Genomic DNA, 27,372 nt, shown 5'->3' with positions numbered 1-27,372 from the left:
ACTCGCTTGCATTCATATTTACAACATATAAAGAAACAAAACCTAATCTGTTAATCTATAAAACATTAATTCAAAGACATGCATAGGCTAAATGTTTCACAATATGCACAAGCTTTCTTCTATGTTGCTCTAATAATTACCACTGGCACGTTTCTTGCTTCTTTAGTTCCTACATGTGGTTTTATTTTTACACATTTTACACAAGACACTAGGAGGAGCCAAAGGAAAATTTTTTTACTGTATATTCACTACTCTACTGCGTATTTATACCAGGGCTTGCAAAAGTAATCATACCAGTTGAACCTTTTTCACATTCTGTCATGTTGCAACCACAAATCAGTGGATTTTCTTTGGATTTTGTGTGATAAATCAATACAATGTGGCGCATGATTGAGAAATGAAAAAAAGACAGGATTTTCACATAAATAAAATTCAAAAAAGGTAAAGTCATAATTTATGGGGGGATGGTAAGGTAAATATGGGCCAATCTCAGAAAAAAAATAAATAAAATGTTATTTGAGGCTGTAGAAAACTTAAGACTGAGGCTTAAGGTAAATCTTCCAGCAGGATAACGGGCCTAAACATACAGGAAGAGGCACAGAGGAATAGTTTAGATCAAAGCATGTTCACGTGTTAGAATTGCCCAGTCAAAGTACGGACCTCAACCAACTGAGAACCAGAGATTACAAACTGATGATAACTGATGCTCTCGAGAATAATACGCAACAATTTCCATCTACTGATGGGCAAAACTGGTAGAGAAATATCCTAAAAGATGCTCAGATGTAACTGCAGTAAAAGGTAAAAGAGCAAGATGGTATATAAAATCACTCACCAACATTTACAGATGTTTTCTTGCAAAGAAAATTAAAACCATGTATAACTAACTCCTTCACATCATGATGTGCTAATTTATGTTAGTTGGTCACATAAAATACCAATAGTATACATAACATTTTGTGGTTGCGATGTGATGAAATCGGAAAAAGTTCAATAAGGTTGAATACTTTTTTAACTTATTGTAGCGAGAACGAATCTGCATATTGGTCCCATCAAAAATTTGACATGTTGTTCATTAAACAAAGAAAATGGTCACGTGGATCATGAAGTCGTTTTACTTACACCAGGGGTTTTCAAAGTATGAAAGGGTGAGCCCCCGTCCAAGGAGCACAATGCCTGCTGCGCCCCCCCCCCCACCCCCGTGGAGGGGGGCGGAGTTGTAAAAACTCCACCTTCAGCCCCGCTCTGGCCAAAACCAGTGATGGCATAGTTACTTTGAAAAAGTAACTTTAATCGGACTACTGATTACTCCTTGAAAAAGTAACTTAGTTATATTACTGACTACTTGACTTGGAAAGTAACTAAGTTACACTAAAAGTAACTTTTTAGTTACTTTCAGCAGCTGCTAACAACAACGCTCTGCCTCCTGTGAAAATCACATTGATCTTTGCTAATACTTAATTGTAAGCTATTTTATAATGGTAACATCAACAATGTGTCTCCACTGATAAGGTTGAACTGAAGAGGAGATTGTACAAAAAACAGTACAAAAAATAAAAAACATGAGTAATTTGTGTGGTCCACTGTTGTCTGGAAAACTCTAAGAAGGATTTTAAAGCCCCCCTCCCCCCAGCCTCCAGATTCTGTGTTACGCCCCTGAGTTTGATGTCGCAGCGCACAGAGCTCCTCCTGCAGCTCCACAGCTCACATGGCTGCACAGATTTGTGACACTTACCATAATATTAATAATTATAACGATGCTAACTTGCCATTATAACTATTGCCAACTACGGACACGTTTATTCGTGGCTGTTTTAACGTTTATTGCGCTGTTCATATTGGTCTCGATGTTTGCAGTTTTCTGGAGCGCAACGCGAAGCTAATTAAGTTGACATTAACAAAGACACAGCGGGACGGATCATCCGGGAAATGATGAAGACGGAGAGACTGACTAAAACTACCTTAATGACGGACAAATTCTGGGATTTATTATGAGTCTCTGCTTATTTCCAAGCCCAAATGAGCAACTTCACGTTCAAAAACGAGCCCAAAAAGGCGCAACCCGCCACTCATTTAATTTGCAAGCGACTTTTCAAAGATGAAGCCCAAAGCCGCTTATAATAATCGGACTTGGCGACAGAAACTCAAAATAGTTCCAGTTTTTCCACCAACAAAATGCGCATCTCCCCCCATTTTTAACATTTCTGTTGCATAGAGACGTCGGTCACTCGACAAGACGAGTAGAGGAAATACGATTAAATAACAAAAGAAGATAGTAACGCAGTAACGCAAAAATGATTTTGATAAGTAACTGTAGTCTGACTACTGGATTTGAAATAGCAACGCGTTAGATTGGAAAAAAGTGGTCCGACGTCAGTAACGTTACTGACATCACTGGCCAAAACATCCTCTAAGGTGGGAAACATTTCCACTGATCCCCACTCCACACGCGCACCCCACAGTACCAACTTTTTCCTAAATCCACAGAGTTGATCATGTGCGTAAAAGACGTTTCTCTCACATCAGTAGACAGCAAGCAGATAGCTTTTCCGGTTTACTTTTTCCCTCGCACCGCGCCTCCCCTAAAGTGCTCTGGCGCCCCCCAGGGGAGGCGCGCCTCACACTTTGAAAACCGCCGACTTACACAATGTCGTTGATCTCCAGCCTGGTATCATGTGAAGGGTTAATGAGGACATAGGACAAAGTGTTCTGGTGATCATTCTGTTCATCTGAAACAAACAAACACAATCAGTTTAAAACCTGGCCGATGCGCTTAACTGTACCTAAAAAAGTTTAAAATGGTTTACCTTGTAAGTATCCCAAATTGACTCTGTTCATGACATCACTGGCTGTCAGATTCGTCAGATCATCTTTGTTTTAAGTAGGGAGGAGACATGATTCAAATTATAGTTATGCATTAAAGTTACAGCAGTGCCTCTCAATTCCAGTCCTCAGGCCCCCCTGCCCTGCACGTTTTCGGTGTTTCCATGCTGCCACACACCTGGATTGAATCTATGAGTGATTAACAGGCTTCTGCAGTACTTGATGCCTGCAAAACAGGTAATGCAATCATTTGGATCAGCCGTTCTGAAATAGGGACACATCTAAAACATGCGGAGCAGGGGGGCCTGAGCGCTGGAATTGAGAAGCACTGAGTTACAGCAACGTTGTCAGAGAGAGGGAATGTCCATAGTTACCGTATCCTGAGGTGGGGAGGCCCAGATGCCTCATGCGGTTCCGGACCAGCTCGGACAGCTCTTCCCTCTCGGAGCGTCTGTAGAGGTTGAGACGCTGCTGGGCAATGCGCTGGGCGTGGTCTTTACTCGAGTCCCGGCTTCCCCCCTGCCACCTCACGCTTTTCTTACTGAGACGCCGCGCCCACTGCATGCTCTTCTTCCTCAGCAGGGGGTGATCCGACTGCTCGTTACTGCGAGGCTCGTCCCCTCTGTCTTTTGTGTCTTCGCAGTTGTCAACACTCATGGACACCTGGGACTTAATTAGGACGGAAGTGTTTGTGTTTTACTTGTGATCCCGGACTGTGATTATATGTTAGTTTCAATGCATTAATGTTCACAATCTCACCTCTGAAGTGGTGAAAATGTGAGACTCTGTGCGATAGATGCCAATGGGAATTTCAGCACTGGAGGAGCAAAGTTTTTGGAACAGTCTCCCGTAGGTGCCGATCCATAGATCTTCCTCTTTTATCTTCATCTAAATAAGAGAAAAGGACATCGATCTGAAAAGTGGCTTGGTCAGTTTAAGCATTTTCTCTTCCACAAATGTTTCTTCAAAATTATTCTAACTCAGAGACCTTCCACTTTTAATGGAAGTTCAATGACCATGTCCCAATCACAAAATTCTGTATGTTAAAATTGTATATGTATAAATTATAAGATATTAATGCTAAACAAAGTGCTGCATATGTGTGAAATGGAAGAAAAAGGAACCGATGAATTAAATATTATCCTACTATAAATAATTTATGGAAGAGGTTCAAGAAGAAAGCCATTGAGGAAAGAAAACCAAAAGTCCCATTTGTAGTTTGCCACAAGCCTGTAAGGAACACAGCAAGGACGAACGCACCATACAGGGGAATTGTAAAAAAATAAAAATAAAAAAGACTTTCCAGAGAGAAAAGACTTGAAAACTGTACATCGCTTCACCTTTCAGCAGGATAAAGTTCATGTGTTCAAATCAGAAGCTGTAGTAATATTTCAAAATTGAGATCCACAAACACGCTCCACCCGATTGGATTTAGCTTGAACTATTCTGCAAAGAAAATCTGGCAACTTCTCTAGTCTCCTGACATGAAAATCTGAAAGAAAAAAATACCACACAAATCCTGTATGTGTAATAGCAGCAGAGGGTGACTCTCCAAGTATTAAGTAATGAGGACTAATTACAAATACAAGCCACCTTTCCAGACTTTTATCTTTGTAAAATAAAATTGTAAAAACAAACAAACAAAAAAGGCATGTGTCATTTTCCTTCCACTTCACAATTATGCCCAACTTTGTGCAGTACTTTTGGCAATGCATGTCACTCACAGCACAGAGGAATCCCGATCCAGGGGTGGTGTCCAGTCCCAAGAGCAGTCTGGCAATAAGAATCATGTAGTCCTTTACGAAAGACTGAAAAAGTAGCAAATGTAAAACACTTCAAATCACTTTACAACCTTGATTACATCTAACAAAATAAAAAGCTTACAACAAAGAAAAGAGAGAAAGAGAACGAGCGATGCTTTAGTAACTGAGCACAAGAGGGCAGCTCTGCCTTCTGAAGCCAGCGCTGTGGAAGAGGCAACTGTTTCTCTGCTGATGTGAGACACACTCACTTACCTGATGCTGAATAAAGTCACCTGAGGCTGCAAGGTTTGCTGTGGATGCCTACCAACCTGATAGAGGAGGGTGTCCAACATGCTGATGCTGAACACTCTGCCTGCAGCGAAGGGCAGGCGGAACATGAAGGGCAAGTTGGAGCCTTTGTCTCTCTCTTTCTGCGCAACATGAAATGGTCAGAAAATCATTTAACCATAGTTCAGCATGTGGTTCCCCACTCTGGTCCCCGGGTATAGACTGACCTTCTCCAGCTTGGACAGAGCCAGCGAATAGCAGTCCTTCGCTCTAAACTGCATGAACCTCATGTTGGATGGATGTGTGAGCTCGGTGATAATACTGAGACTTGGAAACAACCTGCGTTGTTTTTTGGAAAGCGGGGAAAATTGGAAATAAAAAAAAACAACAAAAAACAAGTTAAGTGGACAAGATCAATCGTCCAAACAGAGGATCACACACTCAATTAAAAAATCTTTTATTGATCCCAAAGGGAAATTAACCGTCATAAAGTTATTAATTTAACAGAGTCAACTAAAACGTTTAATTTACCTGAACATTGTTTGTACATTGACAATAGTTTTGGCATCCGCCATGTAGTCTTCCTCTGCGCTCATCGTACTCTCTTTATCCACCACAACTAAGTTATCAGCATAGATAATACCACACTGGAGCAGGCTGTCCAGACTGCAACACACACACAAAAAAATATCATTTGACAACAAAACCACCCAACATATGAAAAAATAAAAGTAGGCATGTTCTTTAAATAATTTAAAACGTAAAACAATTTGAATTAAAAAAAACAACGATTTTGCGATGGCCTTACTTGTCTATCGACCCACCCATGTAGTACACCATTGGGAAACAACAAATGGCCTCCAGGAAGTGATTATCAGGACTGCGGGGAGAAAATCCTAATGAAACTCAATGCCGTTTTGTTTGCTCTTTCACATTTTTCAAACAAAAGACTTGTATGCCAAACTTTGAGTTTGGTATACAATTAGTGAAACGTTCAGTATGTTAATAAGTCAGAAAAAGCCTCAGAGAAGACAATAAAGCAGTTTCTCACAAAAGGATTTGTTCTTTGTTTCCTCTGTTTGTCCCTGCTACTGTTCAGTGCAGTTTGTGTCTCCATCAGTCATTTGTTTTGTTTTCAGCTTTCAGAAAGAAAATCTTACCAAATCTGCTGCAGTAAAAAGCAAAACTCACATTTTTGTTGGCGATGTACTGTCTATTTTGTCCATTGACTAAAAAGCTCTTTGGCTAGGACTTTGTGTACGATTGTATTTTCAAAAGAACCTTTGAAAAAAGAGTTGTATACTTAAATAATATTTTAACCATCAAATCAAGTCAGTTTTTATTTTTATAGTGCCAAATTACATCAATCTGAAAAGAGGTTTGATATTTAATTTTAAGAAGCACTCATCAAATGCAGAGACAGTTATCAATTAATATTTTAACAATTTGTTAATGGATTTTATCAATACATTCATACGCAAGTGGCTCTTTGAGGACATTCATGATTTCGATGTGGCCCAAAATGAAAATGAGCTTGACATTTGTGGTTTAAGGGGTTTGCGTTTGTTCCCTGATGGAACCACAACCAAAATAGGCATTGAATTAAATAAATGCAATTTAAAGTTAGAGGTGAATACCCAACAGTGGCTAATACTTATAAATGCAGGTAAAACAACGGTGCAGTAATGAGCAACATTTTTCAGAAATCCTTTGGCATGATTAACTTAGATTTTTGCTAATTCCAGTGGACTAACTTGCCAAAGCAAGATATAGAAGCTTGTTTTTAGTAAATAACTGATTAATAATAATTTTTTTTAAAGTACTAGCTTGATTTGATGGGCACATTTTTAAACTAATTACAAGGGAAAAATATCTTGGTGTAAGTGAAAAAAACTGTCAAGGGAACTTATACTTTTTATGATCACTAATTAAGGAATTATTGACGTAAAACAAGCTGCTACATCTTGCTGAACAGTTACTGGCAAGTTAGTTTGGTCTTATTTCAAGTGTCCCAATATATTTGCACAAGAAACCAGGCAAAAATACTTCTTGCAATGCATTGAAGTTCATGTAATGTAATCTCATCAAATAAGAAATGTTTCATGAATAATTCTTCCAGGCACTATGCACTTAAAATACAGATTAATCAAACGTTTTGGGGGCTGATATGCACCAAATGAATCTATCCTTTCAAGGCTGCTTCAGAAATGAGTCTATTTCTATTTCCAGCAGCCTGCACCAGACTCTTGGGAACCTCTGTGTAGTAGTTATCTCATTGGTCAGAGTGTCTTCAGGCAGAGGGACGAGTCCATCTGGTACCGAGCGCACTCAGAGCGAGATTCAGACACTTTATTAGTGTCTGCCTTCCTCCACCTCCTTTGACATTGCATTACTTTTTACATGTTCCCAATCCCGCTGACACGAGACCCAAGGGTGTTGTAAGTGATTGAATTCCAAATGCGTGGGTGTTTGCATTTGTGTGTGCAACACTGATGGAGAGAGGGGGGTGGGGAGGGTGGCACCGAAACCAGCAGCACGCAGGGAGCATTTATTGTTATGTGTGTGCGCTTCTATGAGAGATCTTTCAGTCGGCATGTGGGGGCTGAAAAGGCGACACATCAGGGCTCTTGATGGAAGTTAGAGCTCTCAAAAGAAATCATTTTCTCCCCTTGTGGCAATATATATCACCCAAGTTCAAGGTAGAGCAAGTTTCCATGGTTACTGTCTGGAAGTACAGGGGATTTTTATTTTTTTTTTTACTTTGTCACTAAAAACACAGAGTAACACCGGTAATCTAACATCAGAATTAACAATGGAGCCCCACCTCCACAGCCTTGTCCTAAGTGCTTGCTGACGTGCGCCTTTCAGCGGTCATAATCTTTCCCAGCATGACACGGAGGAAGTCTGAGTGAAGGGAAAAGCGGAGGAACAATGTACTGCAGTACGCGTGTGTTAAGAACTCACGGGTTATCTAGCAGCAAGACAATGGGGTTCAGCTCTTTCCTGGGTCTGTAATAAGCTCTGAGAGGCACGATGAAGTTATAGAGACCATTCCCCGCAGTCTCAGCCGACACAATGATGAGCTTGTTCTTGAAGCCGTAAGCCTTTGCGTCCTCAAAGCTGTTGTGCATGCAGCCCTGCAAAAGGAGTGGAACACAGAGCGGCATTTTAAGTATGCTTTTATGATGTGAAGGACAGAGAGAGACGAGAGGGAATGATTGAGGCTGCCTGTAATTGAGTGACTAAGTTGAAGGAAAAGCGACTGCCCACCTGGTCTAATCGTAGGCAGCAAAATGGTGCTTTTTCAGCCAACAGATGGCATAAGGTGGGCGAGCTCCCAATGTACGGCGAGTTGGGAGGATAACCTTTAACATACCTGAAAACAGATCCAGAAGGAATGAATGATGCTCTTTGTCAAATAAAAAATCTACTGTAATGTACTTCATTTTCAAAAAAACTCAGCCTATGACTGCAGAAGACTAAGAAAAACATGTGTTATGTAAAAAAATGCATTTAGTTAAATTGCTATATTAGCTATAACATAATGCTAAAGATGCTAGCCCTTTTTCCTGTTCAAAAGGATCAGCATCCATTAGACTTGCATAGTCAGTAATCCTGAAATAATAAACAATAATAATATGAATCAAGTATCCCACCCTGTTTATATGTTTTATTTCATTGCAAAAAAAAAATCCAATGTACATTATTTCCTTTATAATTATACCCTTTAAAAGGAGAGATGGATGGTTTCAGGTTATAGCAAAAACAAAAAAATGCTAATTTCCACCAGCAGTTCCTGGACAAATTTATGTAATCAAGTATGCCAATATTACACCAATGTTCCCCCACCAATGCTACTAATAGTGCATGTAATGAAATAAAGTGTGAAAAATATTAAGTCAGAAAGAAGACACTGGCTTAATATAAGCCAGCTGATATAGGCTGCAGGAGACAGAGTAGGGCAGAGTTTCACCTGCTACCAGAACAACAACCCTACAGCCTAAGCAGCAATTAAACGTCTTAAATCAAAACCTTAGTCTCTGAGAATGACCCAGAAAAACTCCAGATCCAATCAATAATCTGTGTCAAGACTTGAAAATTGCAGTTCAAGCTCTTTCCATCCAGTCTGATTGAGCTATGTTAGAAAGACGAATCATTGACTGGATGTACAAAACTGGCAGAGGCACACCACAAATGACTTGTGGTTGTAACTATGGCAAAAGTGATGTGATAACTTACTGACAGGAAATCTGAAAAAAAAAAAAAATCCTGCCACACGTTACAGACTTTTATTTGTAAGAGGTTTTAAAACTTTATCACTTCACTTGAAAAAGAAGTATGTTACCTATTTTTGACCAGAAATGTACTTAAGCTGTCAGTAAAATGTAGCAAAAGCACAACAAAACAATTTCCTGCTGTCGCAGACAAATGACTGGAAGTTGCTTGCTTGCAACAATTTCTTGTCGCAGACAAACATCACATGGACCAAAGTGTCTTTCAGAATGTGAACTCTCTAAATTTCTGCTCTAAGTTGCTGTCTTATAATATAACTCTAAATGTTTCACAATAATTATCGTCTAAAGAAAATATTGCAAAGCAGAAAAAGTACTAATTACAATCTTAAACAAAAATGTAAAGTACACAATGTATCCTAGCGTAGCATATTTTTGGTCTGAACCCTTAAGTTCATCCAGTTCGCCCATTTGATAATAATAAAAAATAAATAAATAAACTTGAAGAGCTCTTTAACAATTTCTATATTCACTTCTACATCACTTTTTTGTAAAACTGATTTTGTTTATTATATGTAAGGTTCAGGAGTAACTGGGAAAAACGAAATCCTTACTCAGTAGACGAGCTTCTCTTTTCATCTGTAAAAACAGTGTCGTCTTCTGACTGATCACTCAGGAGGTCACACGGCAGGATTGCGGCAGAGTCGGCAATTTCTTGGACTGGTGCGATACTGGGTCGGCGGCTGCCTGTCCCATTCACAGTGGGCGGGACCAGTTTGCCCCCTGGAATGTTGGGTGGACTTGTATTCTGAAGATCTATGGCAACAGTTCCTGCAAACACAAGCATTGTGCCTCAGACCTCACTGCATGGATTAGCTTCACTTATCCAAATGTTTGCATTTTAATGACCTAAAACATGCAAGTATCACTCACCCATGCTTGCAATGATGCTGTGCACAGGAAGCTGTGAGGGCCCGTCATAGATTCCTGCAGCAGGACGGCCCTTCCGCTCCTCCTGGTTGAAGATGAAGGCGGAGTTCTCCTCTTTGGTGATGTTGATGTAGTAGCAGGTGTCTGTGACAGCCATGATGTGGTGTGGACCAGGGTTCAGCAGGATGCTCTTGTTCTCCTCCCTTTTTATCCCGATGAGACACACCCCGTACCTGAAGAATCCACCATTTGTGAAGAAGAGAATGCATTTATTACAATAACACCTGCAAAGCCTGAATATATAATGGCAACAAGCGAGCAGATATATGTGGAAAGTAGGAGGATGATCTAGACTGGTTGCAAAATCAGCCCGAAGGAAAGTGATGCTCGGGGTGCCTGCTTAGAAATCTTGATTCACATCACTCTGGTGAATAAAAGCTTGACTAGAGCCACCTACATAGATGCTGACAAGTTTTCATCCCTGCAATATTCCCTGATCTTCCTGCGGGCAGATTTAGATTTCCTATCATTCATTTAAAGAGAAAACTGTTCCTCATTTTCAGCCACTAAGTCTCAGTCTAATTGGTTGTCCCTGTCATGTTTCATGAGAGTAAAATAAAGAAACAATTAACCCAAACAAAATCTGCCAAACCTCAACCTGCCAGCCTGTTGAGGGAGACATTATAGCTTACACGTCAACTCACTTCTTGTGAGCATGAAACGAGGCATAAGTGAAGCTTTTGCCATTGTATTCTCCAAAGAACTTGCTGTCACACAGTCGGATGTGGTAGACCTCGTTGCCAGAGCAACATCCATACATCCTCTGCCACTGCTCCGGAGATTGCTGTCCTTCTCTGCAATTAATTCAGAGAAAATAGGGATGGATGCATAAGCCAAACGTCTTTTCCATCAAATACACTGACACAGAAGACATGGTTTAAACCCCTGCGATAAAAAGAAAAGATCAACAGCAAAAACACGTCTTTATTAAAGCAGTTTGGTTGATCTATCTTTGTCAGTCAGCACATTTGCCTTTCTTTTTTAACTCGACCACTACTAATAATGTAATGAGGTTAAAAGTGGTGGGTCAAGGTTAAGGTGACTTTTAAACTGAGTTTCCTTCCCTGACTTCATCCATCCTATTGTAGAAAGCAGAGTTACATACCTAACTAAGAATACTCGGATTGATCCAGCAGCCAATTATTTGAGCAGACTGTCATTTTTTTTTCTTTTAAATTGGCATCAGCCACACATGAGTGTGCACTGAAACATTCAAACTGAAAACTATCCACTAATGTAAAATTTCAATTAGAAAATGTTATCTATAGGGTTAGGATTAAGGTTAACTGTTTTTGCTGTGGAGGTGAGTATCTTGTTTCTGCTGTACATGCGTATGTCTGTAGAGACTCACTGTATCAGCCAGTGTAAGTCTACGTGCTGTGAAAAATCATTTGCCTCTGCATTTGAGAGAATGCAAAGATTTGCAATCTTTTGCAGGTTTTGAAACAGCCTTTCAAAGAACTCTAGGCAAAAAAAAAAAAAAAATTCAACAAAGAACTGAAAAGAAAAGAAACAGAGACATAGCGTGCTGCTGTTCTCTCTTGTGCTGAATTTTTTTTTCATGTCCTGCTGTGTTGCACAGTGCCAAAGGTTTTTCTTCTGTGCTCTGGTTTTTCCTTGGCTGCTTGGAGATTTTATCAAGCATCAGTGGACGTGAACATGCGAAGAAGTTGAACTTTTCAGTCATACGGGGGAGAAATAAAATGGCTTATCGGAGATAACCTACCGTCCGCGGGAGGTGTGAACTAGGAGCGTGACCAAGGTGGAAGTGGCAGGACACACACAGTTGAGAGCCAACATGGCGTACTTGAATTCCTCCTCACACACAACTTGATCTAGAATTGGACGACATGTTACAGGTGTGTAACAATAATAAACTAGTATGGCCGTGGAATGAAAAATATACAATGGTATGCAAAAAAATATTCATGCCCTTTCAACTTTTCCACACATTATGTCAATTTAATTATGATCAGAGTAATGTTCACTTTTGTGAGACAATAATTGACATAGTCTGACACATCAATTATGGGCAATTATTTCTGACTTTTAGAAATCAAAATTTTTTTTTTAACCAATAGTAGGTTCATGCACCACAAGCCTCTGGAGGATCCTCCACCTTGTGGTTCCAGAGGCACCAGCAGCTTCAAATAACTGTTTGCTGCTTTGTACAGGCATTTTTAACAGCTGCTCTCTTAATCCGATCAATTTGTCTAACAGAAACCTTCCTCATTATAATGAGGAAGGTTTATAGATAATAATCTATAACCTCATTATAATGAGGAAGGTTTCTGTTATCTTTACAAACCCATCTTTGTTCGGAATTAGCCACAAATCTCTTCACAGTACGATAACGCTTCAGTTTTCGTTAAAGTACTAATGTTTTCATACCTTGTCATACGGCACTACACACTATATGATGATTTTCGTCAGCAGAGAGATTCTTTCTCTTTCCCATATTGTTTGAAACCTGTGGCCTGCTTAATAATGTGGAACATCCTTCTTAAGTAGATTTTCTTTAATTGAGCTCACCAGACAAACTAATCAACCCCGTTCTCTGAAATTAATTATAGTGATTTAAAGAGCCCTGACACACAATACCATCTATAAATTTAATAGCACAACAAAAAATTTAATCTTTATGGCGCCTTAATCCAATTTGCATAATAATTTGGAACAGTTCTTAGCTGAACAGAACTGTATTTAGGATCATCAAAGTAATGGGGTTGAGTTCAAATACATGCCTGTCTTTTGAGATTTTTATTTGTTAGGTGTAATTTTTCTTTACTTCCACTTTGAGTTTACAAACTGAAAAAAGGGGCATAATAACCTTTTCAAGAGACTATACGTTAATTTGTACTTTTAAGAGTCTAATTTTTAGCTTTTTATACAAGTGATGGTCAGAAAGTTTTTTTAGAAAAAGTCTCACCTGCAAATTTAACATGAAACTTGTTTTCAGGTTTGAGTATCTGGACATAAAGAGGACAGTTCGGAGCAAAGTCTTTCACTGCCCAAGCTCTCAGGATGGTCTGGTGGTCCTAAAAGAAAATATTGCACTTTTTTTTTACTAGACTGTTTTCATAAAATATAACTTTTAAATGTAAAAAAAAAAAATAAAAAAAAAGTGAGAGCAGGGTACAATAACTACAATGTATCCTACCGCAGCCATGCGATCAACCTCGTTGCGACTGCTCAGAATGAAACAAGCCTCTGCGTCGTCCATTCTGCAGCATTTTGATAAAGACATGAAAAGGTCTTTATAGAAATAAGTCAGTCAGCAAAAAAAATAGTAAGACTTTTGCTACACAGTATTCACATAAAATTTTACTGATTCGATATTCCATTTTGCATTGGCTGTGTATAAGCAGACACACAAACAAGCTGACGGTTTGTATATTGAATGTCCAGCGGCTGCAGAACTGTTTTTGCATACGATTAACACAGCCAGAGGAGTGCAGAATGCAAAACAAGTGTGGGAGGATTTGAAAAACTGCCAGATGAGGGATGTAAGCACGACACACACCCAGTCCTTTGCTTCTAATTGCCCTGACAAATGTATACAGTGGAGCTATGTAATACACTCTAGTCAAAGCAGTCATTTTGAATGATGTACCTGGTGAAGTGCTGTAAATAACTCTGCTACGATAAATCTTGACAAACAAACGGTAACGTTACGGAGCCACATTAAGCCACATAAGTCTGTAGCTACCATTATCGCAGAAAAGACCCAAACTGAGTTTAATGGTCTGCAAAATCAGGTTGTTTATGGTCGGCTGAAGCTCTGCAAAGAAAATCCGAAAGCGGTTTGCAATCTTGTGCTTACTTGAACTGGATTCCACAGATGAAGTTTGATGCTGCAGAAAGAAATTTGGCTAGATGTGCTTTTATTCCTCTTTATTCATTCTTTTCTCCAAGTGTTATTTATTAAACCTCCAGGATAAAAATATGACAAAGATGACGTAAATCTTTTTGAGAAGGAGTCATTTTACCAGTCAAGTCATAAAGCTATAAAGAACAATTACAGTGTTGGCACTGTATTAAGCCACACAATCACTCTGAGAAGCTTTTATCTGAAAAATGGAATGATAGAATAAGCTAGGTGATACCTAAAATGATTTACCATGTAGTAAAACAATGGTTTTTATGTACTTTAGCCGTCCTTTTGAATATTTCAAGCTAATTTAATCTATAACCTATGAGATAAAACAACCTTTTCGATTTGTTTGAACAAAAACACTGCAGCAGACCAACAGGCTTAGTAATAGATGAACTTTGACCTCTCTCTCCTCCCCTTTGGTACGTGAGAAACTAAGACACATCAGACTCTATACCTGAGGCGAAGTGTGGAGAAGGCAAAACAGGCAGGAACCTGAACGAAAATAAAATGACAAACTAGTAAATAAGAGCAATGTTTAACCGTTTCAACTTTTGATAATCCCACAGACAGAGTACCAGCTCAGAGCAGAGATGTCCTGATCTTTTGATTCCTTGGATTGGATGGTGGTGCCACTTAGGATTTTTTTTCGGAACGATTGGTATCAGAGTCGCTGACAAAACTCAGTTTTTAATAGTTGTTGGTCCAATCTTTCCATATTTAAAACATTTTCATTTTCATGGCTAGCAAAACTATTAAGGGCCATAAACGTTATTTTATTGAACTCCACCTCCCTTTGCTTGCACTCGGGTTCTCCATTCAGATCATTTTTATCCCACATTTGATCAAAAAGGGTAGCAAATCCAAAATTTAGAAAATGTATAGATATAACTGGAAGGTTACCCAAATTCCAAAAATCAGCAACATATACGTGGTGCAAAAAAAAAAAAAAAGAGCTGGGAGTCGTAATATTTTAAAGTTAGCACAGCCAGGGAATTTATTGGCCAACCAAAATGTTCGCCCACCTACATAACATATCTTCTGATATTTGTTTGTGTCTTTTCTGTGTTTTCATGACAAAGCGTTATTACGTTGCAGCTGTTAGAATCCGTCCACACTTTTCAGAAGGTGCCACTTACTTCGCACGGAGCAGATCCTGGTCTTTGAGGACCGACCCTTGCAGGTAAATGACCCTCTGAGACCACAGGGGAATCTGCAACACTCTTCGCACCTGAAGGTCCATTTCACTCGGGCACAGGATCACCACATAGTAGTCCTTAAAGATTTTTGAAAGAATCGTGAGTTTGCCTGCATGGCAGCGCTTTAGGTACGTACATGGATGCTAGTGGGCACCTGCAGTCTGGGGTGTGCGTAGAATTCGTTGAGAAAGTCCATTAGCAGGTCGATTTTAAGCGTGCTGACACATAAAACTACATGCTTCTCTGTCTGAGCTCTGTGGCGGCTGTAGTTCCCTCCAGACTTCTGTCGCTCCATCCACAGGTAGATCAGCTCCTCAAACTGGCAAAACAACATGTAGATTTCTGTGTAAAAAAAAAATTTAAAACGCACTCCCATAAAGCATAAAAAGTTCAAAACCCGCTTACCTGGAGAGGAAGCACCACAAGAGCCACACAAATCATGATGACGACCAGCAGCTGAGAAGGCCAGATGCGTGGAGTCACGTCTCCAAAGCCGACGGTGGAGAAGGTGACAATGCAGAAGTAGAAGGAATTGAAGAGGGAGAGGTTCTGACCCGCTCGCTCCAGGTGCTGAATCCCACATGTGCTGTGACAAACAGGTGACAGCAGGTGAGAAAGTTAACTCAAATACTCAAGGAAGGATTTACAAAGTTGTATAGTGCACTCTGCACACGTTTTGCACTCACTACTCACAGATTCACAAGGAAAATTATATTATGACTGCAGAAAGATAAAATCTTACCAAGTATTTTTGGTTCAATTTCAAGAGCAAGTATCTACACTTCAAATAAGACTAAACTAACTTATAAGTAACCTTTCACCAAGATGCAAGAGCATGATTAAAAAGTATGAGTAATATTACAGATTATTTCACTTATAACATGGGAAATATCTGTTGTTTTAAGTAAAATAATCTGCCAGTGAGACTAGTACTTTCTCTATCAATTTACTTAAACCAAGCTCCCATATTTTACTGAAAAGTTACTTGTAAGTTAGTTTGGTCTTATTTCGAATAAAGATGCTTGCCCTTGAAACTAGACCAAAAATACTTGGTAAGTAAGACAAAAGTTAACATGGAGATTCAGAAGTTATTAAAAAAAACAGAGAAAAAAAGAATCTCTTCATAGAGATCTCCAGGTGCTGCTCTTACAAATATTCCTCAACAGAATCAGGAACATGTGATTTTATTTTAAATTAACAAATCAAGTGAATGTTTTCAATGCAACTGATTTTTAAAGAACATGAAGTGTTTTCACTCTGGTTCAATGAAAACACAGATACATCTGAGGTGAAAATACATTACAACAACCAAAAAGAAGAGATATTCATGTGTGCTAACCTCAAAGACAAGTTTTCATTCCAGAGTTATTTTTTTTAAATCTAGGTTGACTAACTTCTGTTTGTGAAACAATCACCTGAAAAGTTTCACAGTTATAAGCTTTAGTACAGCGAGTCACTTTATCCCTTTCTTCTGCTGCATTAAAATAACCACAAGCTTCACAATAAATTACTGTAAAAAAAGTTACTTTATCTAAATAATTTTTGCAGAAACTAATTAGCCTAAACAACAAATTCATTTAGTATTGGCTAAAAAGAAATGGTTGAGTGTTTTCCATAGAGTGTACTTCAGTGATCTTTGACCTTTACATGCAAAGTAATGCTTTTAGATCTCCTGTTTGACAAAGAAGTAGTTAGATAAAGTTAGACTTTGTAAGTGCAGCTCTTTACTGAAAGTAGTTTTCTCAGACTATACAGCTAACCACCAGCATGTTAGTGAATATAAGGGTTGTTGACAGCTTTATTTAATGTTTATAGAACATCACAGTAGCTCTCTAACTGCTCTACTCATTACACAGCTTCTTAATAGCGGCTTGAAAATTAATCACATCACGCTGCAAAGAGAAAACGCATTATGGGTTTAGTAGTGCTTTCCCGGGAAATCTGAAGGAAAAGAGCTGCACCACGTAAACATATTCAATTTGTTCGGTAATAATGTAACATTAGAATATTGCTTGAGAAAACTTTCTTTCTCCCCAACTGACCCACAGTCAGTCAGTAAAATCACACAAGCTCATAAACTTGAATTAAAAAGAGGCGCAGCAACTTTTTACCCAATTGTTTTTTTTCTCTCTCTCATTAGTTTCTTTGATGCATCATTCATTTTTGTTGTTTACTTCATTTTCTGGATCCTATTTCTATATTTCCAACAGCGCGCTAACAAGCGTTACCCAGTGAAGACGAGGCACAGCAGGGTGCAGATGAGAACGATGACCTGGTTGAACATGGCCGAGTTTGTCCTCTGGATCGCTCTGTGGACATCATTCTGCAACACAATGAACAACGTCCGATGAAGAACTGGTATTGTATCTGACTATTTTATGTACGTAATCCACGATACAGGGAAAAATCCCCGTGTGTCATTTCTGACTGTAGACACAAGTCAGGAGGAGTAAGAGAAAGGATCTGTTACTTGTGAATTAGCGTGAGCATGAAGTGAAAACATTGCAGTAAAACGGCAATCCTCTTAGCTAAACAGTCATTATCCAACACATTTAAGAATATGGATTCCACTCACAATCATGTTCTCTAATGCACACTTAGCCAGCCAGCAGTTGAGAAACACAGGAATGAAGATGTCCTTTATTGAAGGCCAGAAGATCTAAAAAGACAGTTTAACAGTTTAACAAGACCGATTTCTTGTGCAATAAAAACAACACATTTGAGAGAAATTCAGAATAATTTCCTATTTTTCTACTTTGATTACAACACTTTTCCTTTTCCACATTGCTCAGGCTAATATACGTACATAATTTTCTGACTGCAATTAGACTTCTACTTGAACAAAGAAGTATAAATTTTTGTTTTACATGCTTGTATAATTTATTATTGGTGATAAGTATTGAAAGTTGGAAGGACTCTTTGCCATCACCCTAATGTTTAATCGCTTCCTTAGGTTCTCCATCAGATTCAAGTCAAGACATTAATATTTCTCCTAGTCATAGAAAGATGTTGGCAAAATTTAAATATTACAGCTAAACTTTAATCTTTCAAGATAAGGTTGGGCTTAATTATGACCTATTTCCCTTACCAATGTTAAAATTAATGTCTTGTGTTCAAATTTAGGACATGCAAATATTTTTTTTATGTTGAATATTAGGGTGGAGTCATAAATGATTGTCTGTAGGCAAGACGCAGCAGGCCTTACTAATCCTACACATTTTTTCTTGTTCATTCATAGTGATAAATATCAATACGGACAATGACTCATTAAAGCAGACACCTAACAGCAGTGATACCCTCTGACAGGACAGATATTGAGTATTTTAGGAATAGCAAAACTTCTTACTGTAATAATGAAAGGAACTGTGTTGATCATCTCCAGAAGAAAGGAAACCTGAAATATCTGCTCCCAAATGTTCCCCTAGATAAAAGAAAAATAAATAAATAAAACATGCACACGCAATTTCAGTTTTTCATCTGCAACCACACAAAGGACTGTGAGTCACAGCACAGACTCAGAATTTTTTTTTTTCCTCATCACTGTCTGTCATCCTTATCAACCACTTACTTCCTCACCTCAACCAGATCCTGTAATTAGCACAAATCCTTAGTGTTGCTGTGACAAATGACTGGGGCTAATTGCACCACTTACGGATTGTCAGTCTTATGCTGTGAAAGCGATTAATTGTACAGAATGCCTTAATCATGCAGAACCGCAGAGTGTGTTTTTATTCAGTTGCGTCTCTAGCTCACCTTGTAGCTCAGATACATAAGCAGCATGGTCTCCAGGAAACTGATGATGGCCACGATCACCTAAACAAAGAATAAATATAACTGGTAAATTCATGACGACAGCGACAACATGTTAGATACAAGCACTGATCAGGTAGAACGCTCTTTGCTCTCGATTTTGTTGTGACTCACTTGAATGGCCCAGACTGGAGCTTTCCTCTCCACCCAGAAGATCAAGTCCCTAACAAAGAGAGAGAGTTCAACATCCTCCATGTTTACATTCAGAACTCTACATAACAAGATCTGAGTTGAATAAAAGATTAAACTTTTATTTTAAAAGTTTAAAATAGACATTTTATTGTTGAATAAAAGATTAAACTTTTATTCAACCCCCTACACTCTTTGGCATCCCTTTCCAAAGATGTGCGAAAACAGCTCCAATGTTTAGAATGTCCTCACATTTCAGCATCTCAGAAGATTCCCAATGACTTCGCAACCCTAAAGCATGACATGTCCTCCACCAAAGCTACCAATAGGAATGCTTTTCTACATATCAATTACACAAGAACTCACCTGTAGAGTCTATTGCTGAAAGGCTCAATCTGTGACACATCAAATCAAACCAACTGATTTCAGTAAATGTAGTATATAGCAAAACCTGTTTATGACAGCAGAACAGAAACTTTTTTTTTTTTTTTTTGCAATGCCTCCCAAACTTCATTGCCATGTAGATATACTCGAATGGTTGTTATGGAGACTTGCTGACCACAAGATCCCACTTATTGCTGTAATATTCTAGCAGAAAACTTTGAAGTTATTTTTCTTTTTTACTTCCATACCCTGCTGCTATGTGTGCTTGGTGGCAAAATAATCAGGGTTCTCATCCGATCTCTTTTGCTACAGTTCTAGTTGTGTTAAACTAGGATTTTTCTAATGGGGGCAAGTTTAGGTCATTAGTTATTTCTCTCTGGTTATTTCTAGACATGTGAATATTGTCACACGTAATTTGCATGAATGTTCCTTATTCCTTCCAGTTTTAAAGAGTGGTTATGAAAAACAGTGTCATATTATATGAAGTGAAAGGAAACAGAAAAGTAAAATGGGTGAAGTACTGCTTCCTATGTTACAAAATATAGTTTTCTTAATGTGGGATTTGTTTTGTACTTCAAAATAAGTGCTCTATCCGTTTTTACAGACCTTTGGCAGAGCTGCCAAAAAGGATAGCTGACACTTATCAGAAATTAAAAAAAAACATTGTACCAAATTAACCAGTAAAACGACTGCTAAAAATTAGTTAGTAGATGCAATCTCACCAATTAATTTCTCTGTCCTGCACGGATCCATTCCACTGGCAGTCGACGCTGCAACGCAACAACGACGGTCATGAAGAGAAATTAAAACAAAATGGAAACAGAAGCTGAGAAGGGTATGTAAGATCTGTACTTTGGTACTTCAGTGAGGCAAATGGACCAGTTTCATAAATGTCACCTAAAGTAAAATTCTTCAACATTCTTTAGTTAAAATGTCATTTTTGTAGCAATTCTGCGTACAGGATTTCAACGACTTTCAAAATTGTTTGAATAGCTCCTTGCTTATATTTTTGAAAGAGGCTTGCCTCTGCATGTGCTTCCTCCAGGTGAAATAATTACTATTATTGAAAACATCAATGAATTTAGCAAAGGTAACTTAAGTTCCAGTATCACCAAAACAATGCTAGTTTACAGGCTTCCCTGTGACATGAAAGCAAATCATTATTTAACAATAATGTGACCTTTCATTCATTTTATTGACCACTTAGTTCAGTCACATCTTTGCACTTCATTATCATCTAAATCACATTATTCTCCTTTTGCTGGCTCTCAATTTCATAAAGTGTGCAAATAGAGAGAAATGTGTGTGTTATTACTGCGTTTAACCCAACTAAGACCCATCTCTTGGTGTGAACTAACCATTTGTTGTTGCCATTTGGAGCGTTTTGTTGCACTGAGCTGTGGCTGCCGCCTGTGCCCTGACCGGGTCTGTCCGTCATCACTCTGATGATGTACAGCAGACATGTTAGCAGCTTCAGGCAGAAGTTGAACACACGAATCCTGAGGCCTGAAGACGAGAGAGAAATCAGAGCAGTTTCTCCTCACTGCGGCTTCTACAAATACTCGGAGTTGAACAGTTCTAGCCCAAGATGGTCCATTTTAACGCACTAAGAAACATTTCAGGCACATTAAAAGACGCCCCGCTGTACGGACCACTTACTTGATCTTTGGTTTTTGATGAAAAAAAGCTTCAGACGCTCCTTGAAGGTGTTTTCGTTCACATAAAACTCCACCTGCACCCTAACAGGAAACAACAGACAACTGTCAGATGAGAATCGACTAAAAACGAGGAAAAAAATGCATGGCACACAGATGATTTTACAAAACAGAGATGGGAAAACAGCTTGAATATTCATCCTGCTGCTTTTCTAATCATCTTGCCTAAGGAGAGTTAAGTTATTATCCGTGTCTTGTTTTCTTCCCAATTAAAAGGCGAGGTAACTGCAGATCATGCAATTTGAATTAAGCCATCAAAGAGCAGCTGTTGCAGCTCAGAGGAAGGATTTAGCCTGAAGGAAATAAAAAAAAAAAAAAGACTAATTGTTTTATTATGCAACCACTTAATTTGTCAAGATTTCTTGTGTCAAGAGAACATTATTCGTTTTGCTTAAATCAGAAACTATGACCCGTTTTGCTTAGATAGTTATTCAAAACAAAATAAACATCTACACATGTAAGAAAATTGAAATTTCTTTACACCGGTATTTAATTATATACTTACAATATATAGTTGGCAAAAACAGTGCTTTTTAGAAGTATTGGGATTTTATGTGAAAGGCAAATAAAAATAATGTGCTTATATGGACAAGAAGGAAATTACAGGTTGCAGCTATTGGCTCACAGTGGTAATGAAGTACAATACAATAAGGTACAAATATTCATTTGCCCCCATCTTCACTAATAATCTCACCTGATAAGCCCAAGTAGAGATGGAATTAGTTTAAATTTGCATTATTATTATGAATGCTATTTTTGTACATTTCACTTATATTTTTACATTTCTTTGCATTTGTTATTTTCCGGCTGTAAAACAAAATTACCCCTGTGAACGACAAAGTTTATTTTTATCTTTAAAGCATGTATGGTTTTGAAGCTATTTTGAAAATAAATGTCTGCAAATTGTAGCAAGCATTTACATGGTGGATCCCTCTACCCACATCCAGTGGCTGCAATTGCACCTGCAATTTTTTGTGCATATTTTTTTTTCCAAATTTTTCTTTGCAATATGGAGACAGTTACTGAAAATAAATGTTAAAGTTCTGCCACAAATTTTGAATTGAACAGAGGTCTGAACTAGGACGACTAAGCTATTAAAAAAATTAGATGATTTAATATAGACCATTCCATTGTATATACGACTGTACACTTATGGTCTAAATCTAATGCTAAATTTCCTAAAAAGTGAGATGTCAAATCCCTAAAAATGTACTTTTTTGCCAACGACATAAAGACTAAATTAATGTATGCTTCTGTGTCATTATGCCTTCCTTTTCGCAATTATGTGCCACTCTGCGTTGCCATGTCATATGTCGTAAGAGCCACACGGCCATGCATTCAGAAACAAAAGATTAATTCTAACAGAATTAATAAATAATCTTCAAAACTTTTCTCTTAGGAGAGAATTTGTGTGAGGGGAAAAGGCAAAGTGCAAACCTAAGAGATTAGAAGTGATTTAGAAGTGTGTGTGTGGGCGTGGGTGGGTGTGTGCATGTGTGTCTATGCAGATTCTGCTACTAATCTAAAGTTTGAGCTTAAAATGACTGTCATGGAGAGGGAGAATAGAGCTGCGGTATTGACTTGAAGGTTAAACTCTACTTAAGAGTGCAGAAAAAGTGCAACAAAGAGTGAAGGAGCGGATGAACGTGTGAAAAGAGCAAAACCATCTCGACTGAAATGAGCAGAAACCCAGGGAGACAGAGAGCTGCTGAGAGTCCTACAGACTGATCTCTGTCTGTCTCATTACTCTGCCCACACATGTGCACATGTACGGAATGCCCCTTTATTAGCTCCCATTCCAATTACGAAGCTGAAGTAGCCCTGACATCAATCACACTGTGGAATCACTTTGGTGTTTCAGGGGAAAAGCACTAAAACAAACAAGCTTGCACAGAGATATGCATTAATGAACCAAGATGTACTTCATGTTTAGCTTGTCAATTAACCAGCCAGTCTAACGAAACAAAACAAATGAATAATATTAAATGATTATTTTTCCTTTTTTTTTAAAAAGGCCGGATATCAAAAGAAATACAAGGACAGCTTGAATAAAAGTATTCTGGGATCATCCAGGAAACTGAAAATGAACAAATAAGTGAATAATAATGGGAACATGTGACCAGAACAGTAAATATGGATTAATTAAAAATCTGCCTTTTTTCCTTTTTACATAGCCAGTAGAGAATCCAGACCTGTTTATTAAAGTTTATTAAACTTGTGAAGTAAGTTGAAGTAACTCTGGAAAAGGTCAGTGATCCATCTTGCAGTTTTTTTCCAACCTTGTAAAATGTTACAGGAAAAGTAACATTTTAAATGTTGTGCAGAATATTGACAGCAGGGGCATCAATAGTAATGCTATTAGTGAAAAGATGGTTTCTCAACATGAAGTTTCCCTCCTCTCAATAAAAATCTTCTAATTACGGCTGGATTTTTCTTAAATTGTCAAGGTGGGGATGTTGGTTCGCAATAAAAGATTAATTTATTTTGAGCATTTTTATAGCTCAGAGTTGCCAATACACTAAATATGGCTGGCACGGTGTATTTCAGTTTATGGGATAGAGTTGATATAATTATCCTGCAGCAACAATTACACCAGTACCGAGCTGCAGCACTAATTGCACTGGGCATGTTAACGAACAAGAAAAATAGATTCACTTGAGGCTATGATTCATAACAACACATAAGCATCTGGAAAGTTAAACTCATCCTAATGGATTTTGAGCATAAACTTGTTAATCACACTCTTTTGTTTTCATCATTCCTTAACGACCAAACCCATAAGCAGCTGTGGGTTATGGGTTTGGTCTATCTATCTCACCTGAGCAGTGAAAAGCAACATGGACACCCCACGGTGTCAGTCCACAGAGCTCACCTCCACTATTTTTTATGACATCAAACATCCTACCTCTGGCCAGCGTCACTACCAAAAACATCCGACCTCCAAATTCCCACAGAAGGACTGATCCAGGTGTGGACGACGGTTTCTGAGTCCATCGCGTAGGGACACCTGCTGCTGCGTCGTGCAGAAAGTCTGAACTCCTGCACTAAGCCTTGTTGACTAATGCACTCCCATGCAGATCTGTAGTAACATAGCTCCTCTCTGCTGGAAAATGATCACTGTTGAGCTTTTTGAGGAAAAAACAGCAAACACACACACACACACACACACACACACGAACCGATTAAAGCTACAGGGAGAGAATTTCATCTGTGCTGCGTTTGATCATTTTTATTTTGCGGAATGGGAATATTTTTAGAGTTGTATACAGTCTTTTCCCGCCCAGCTTGTGTGCGAACCTGTTGCCACAGCAACACTGCCACGATAGGAATAACCGTATGTGATGGTGCTGCAGCATGGACCTCTCCAACGACACTGCAGCACCTGGAGAAACTGTAAACATTAGCAGTGAAACACTGAAGGATAAAGAGAGACGCTTGTGCATGCTTGATCGGATTGTGTGCAAACTGTGATGGCATGTTGATTATTCCAACTTGGCCAATAAAATTCAGAAACACATTTTTTATCATTTCATTTTATGTGTTTTTTATTATTTATCTTGCTAATGATACTAAAATGAAAGTCAATATCATCCTTATTATTATTATTATATATGTTGTTGTAAATCTATATTTCCTCATTTCCTTTCTTTTTGGGTATTTGTTCTGCCAATAACAAGGAACCAAAGTGCTTGGCTGAGCTGTTGATTTGGGGCTCTTCAAGCTCTAATGATGTGAATGGTTTGGTGAGAAATGACACCTGCAGACCCTGAAAAAGATCAAAGAATCAACGAACAAGACGGCTTCTGTCTAATTTCTCCCCGTATTTTTCTTTCCGTCTCCACCAAATAGGGGAAGGTGGGAAGTCTGAAGCGCTAATTTATAGATGACCTCCTGCATGAGTCAGTGCTTTTGAAAACACCGGATGAGGCCACTCCACTCGAACCTCCTCTCGCCCACACAGGTACAGCCATTTAACGTGGCTTTTCAAGTTACATGTGGGCACTTCGCGCCTTCCTGTGACTTGTGCCGGCAAAATATGTGACATTTTCCGTCGCTATATTTAGATCCGAGAGGCTTCCCCTTAGTAACAGGATAATGAAAGCACTTAAGATGGGGGAAAAAAACTGCGGCTCTGCAATTAAGAATGGCGTTTTAATGTTTATCTTTGTATTGGTTTGACGTGTTTTTCTGTAGCACGCCTTCACCTTTAAGAAAGGAACATTTAAATGATAGACGATCCCTGTTAAGATGTGACCAGTGACATTTGTTTACTGATGACCATTGCAAATATAACCTGAAGCCTCATTCAGCTCTTACAACATTATCGACTGGGGGCGGGAGACAGGTTCCTTGTAAGGGCCAGAGCTGAAAAACGATAATGAGACCTTGCAATGTGGTCTTCTTTAAAAAGAAAAAAGAAAACAATTATTCCTGAAAGAACAGCCAGGTTAAAGGTCACCTGGGACTAAAAGCTCATCTCAGAGGTGGTTTTCACTTAACACTGACAGCAATTTACTCTGAAGGGTTTTTTTTTTTTGTTTGTTTTTTAATCACCACATGTAAAATCACATTTAGTTGTTGCTATACCCCTAAAAATGTGTGTCACAAAAGGAAAAAAGATTTTCATTTTCAAAATACTGGACTTTGGCTTCACTGGAAAAGCTATTCTCAAAAATATTTTGACTGTCAGAGAAAAAAGGGAATAATATACCAGGAGCAGAAGTATAAAACCTGATGAAAAGAAAGGAATCCCTGATCTTAGATGATAATAAGTCAGGGTTTTTTGTTATTTTATTTTTCTGAACCCATAACAATAGTAGAAAAAAACTATTTCTTAGCAGCTGAATATTCAAGCTTTCTAAAGACACCTCAGACAGGTATAGCATTTTCACCGCTGCACTCTTCACCTTTTTCAGATGTAAAATATGTAACAAAGCCAGAACTGAAAGGAGCGTTTTATTCATCTCTTTTTCTGTTTTTATGGCTTGGGTTATTTGCTGAAGCCTATCTAAAACATTTAGCATCTCAGGCAGTTCAGCCAGCTGGATGGTGTCATGGGAGATAGCTACCAGTGAACCATCAACAATAAAAAGAAAGTAAAATACACTCATCAGTGGGACTGAGAGCTCATCTGCTGTATTGATTCAACAATCATCCATTCATTTAGCCAGTGACTCATGTTAAGCAGATTCATAACCAGGTGACTGATGATGGAGCTTTGTCATTGTCTCTATCATAAATATCTGGAAAAAATACAGCCTTAGTCTTTTTGTTGAGCTGAAATCAATTTTCATCCCCAACAATTACTTCATCATCACCAAACCTGCTTTCAGTTGATAGTATTGCAAAAAGGTTTTTTCCAAATATCAAGTGATTCTTTATTGCAGAGCATATGAACATTGACCCGCTCTGCTCCTTTTCCTGACATCCAGCCCGATGTCATTATCAATGAGGATAAACAGTGGGTTTGTTTGACCCTGAATGCTTTTCCTCAAGCCCCTTATATTGTGTTTTGGTATTAGCAATGGTTTACTAATAGTTTTTTAGTAAAAAAATATTAGTAAGTAGTAAACTATTAGGAAGTTTCTATCTTAACTCCACTAGAAGTGGAGTTAAGATAGAAACATTGACTCCTGTTTCTGCTATTTTGTAAATATCCTTTCTTGTGTATTTTTTATTTTAAACTTAACTTGTTTTACATTTCAAATCTGATGCTATCATTGGTCATCCAACATTATTTTCTTCCACAATGTTCCTAATTTAGTCAGTTAACTTAAAAAAAAATCCACATTCTTGAATGAAACTTTGTAACCCTCACTATTGCAACAACTCTCTTGTTGGTGCCCAGATATCCTGTCAGTCAATAAAATGTCATAATTCTTACTTTTTTTTTTAGAAGTTCAAGTGACAAAGTGACGCTATAACTTTTCTCTAAAGATTAATGACGTGTTATTCCTCCATTTTAGCAGGAAAAAGCGATCTGTCACTGATTATTACAATGCCAATTATTTTTTCCATAAAATAACAGAATTAAAATACAAAGTTTTGATTCTATCATTTTTGAAAGGATTATAGATTGCCTGATCAGAAACAACAAGGCAGATATGTGGGGAAAAATATGACAAAAAGACAACTACATATAATGTATTTGCAATATGAAATGCCATCGCTTCTAGCTTTAAATAC

The 27,372-nt window shown here is 38.2% G+C and overlaps 1 protein-coding gene across 1 annotated transcript in view; it reads right to left on the bottom strand.

The window, feature by feature from the left end:
- kcnt1a (potassium sodium-activated channel subfamily T member 1a) overlaps nt 1–27,372 on the bottom strand; it is a 33,069-nt gene that overhangs the window by 2,121 nt on the left and 3,576 nt on the right. Inside the window, exons 3-30 of the mRNA XM_044143977.1 lie at nt 21,131–21,210; nt 20,830–20,977; nt 20,194–20,241; nt 19,073–19,121; nt 18,902–18,961; nt 18,495–18,569; nt 17,724–17,807; nt 17,377–17,471; nt 15,554–15,734; nt 15,303–15,467; nt 15,089–15,225; nt 13,236–13,299; nt 13,005–13,113; nt 11,802–11,910; nt 10,720–10,869; nt 10,019–10,248; nt 9,700–9,916; nt 8,124–8,229; nt 7,818–7,990; nt 5,662–5,733; nt 5,385–5,519; nt 5,081–5,192; nt 4,895–4,996; nt 4,548–4,631; nt 3,583–3,711; nt 3,198–3,492; nt 2,808–2,870; nt 2,645–2,729 (exon numbers count right to left, since the gene is read on the bottom strand). Coding sequence (XP_043999912.1) covers nt 2,645–2,729; nt 2,808–2,870; nt 3,198–3,492; nt 3,583–3,711; nt 4,548–4,631; nt 4,895–4,996; nt 5,081–5,192; nt 5,385–5,519; nt 5,662–5,733; nt 7,818–7,990; nt 8,124–8,229; nt 9,700–9,916; nt 10,019–10,248; nt 10,720–10,869; nt 11,802–11,910; nt 13,005–13,113; nt 13,236–13,299; nt 15,089–15,225; nt 15,303–15,467; nt 15,554–15,734; nt 17,377–17,471; nt 17,724–17,807; nt 18,495–18,569; nt 18,902–18,961; nt 19,073–19,121; nt 20,194–20,241; nt 20,830–20,977; nt 21,131–21,210 — 3,357 coding nt within the window. The remainder of the gene's footprint in view (nt 1–2,644; nt 2,730–2,807; nt 2,871–3,197; nt 3,493–3,582; nt 3,712–4,547; nt 4,632–4,894; nt 4,997–5,080; nt 5,193–5,384; nt 5,520–5,661; nt 5,734–7,817; nt 7,991–8,123; nt 8,230–9,699; nt 9,917–10,018; nt 10,249–10,719; nt 10,870–11,801; nt 11,911–13,004; nt 13,114–13,235; nt 13,300–15,088; nt 15,226–15,302; nt 15,468–15,553; nt 15,735–17,376; nt 17,472–17,723; nt 17,808–18,494; nt 18,570–18,901; nt 18,962–19,072; nt 19,122–20,193; nt 20,242–20,829; nt 20,978–21,130; nt 21,211–27,372) is intronic.

Source organism: Gambusia affinis, linkage group LG17 (assembly GCF_019740435.1).
Source record: "Gambusia affinis linkage group LG17, SWU_Gaff_1.0, whole genome shotgun sequence".
NCBI lineage: Eukaryota > Metazoa > Chordata > Actinopteri > Cyprinodontiformes > Poeciliidae > Gambusia > Gambusia affinis.
This window is presented reverse-complemented; position numbering and strand designations above follow the sequence as displayed.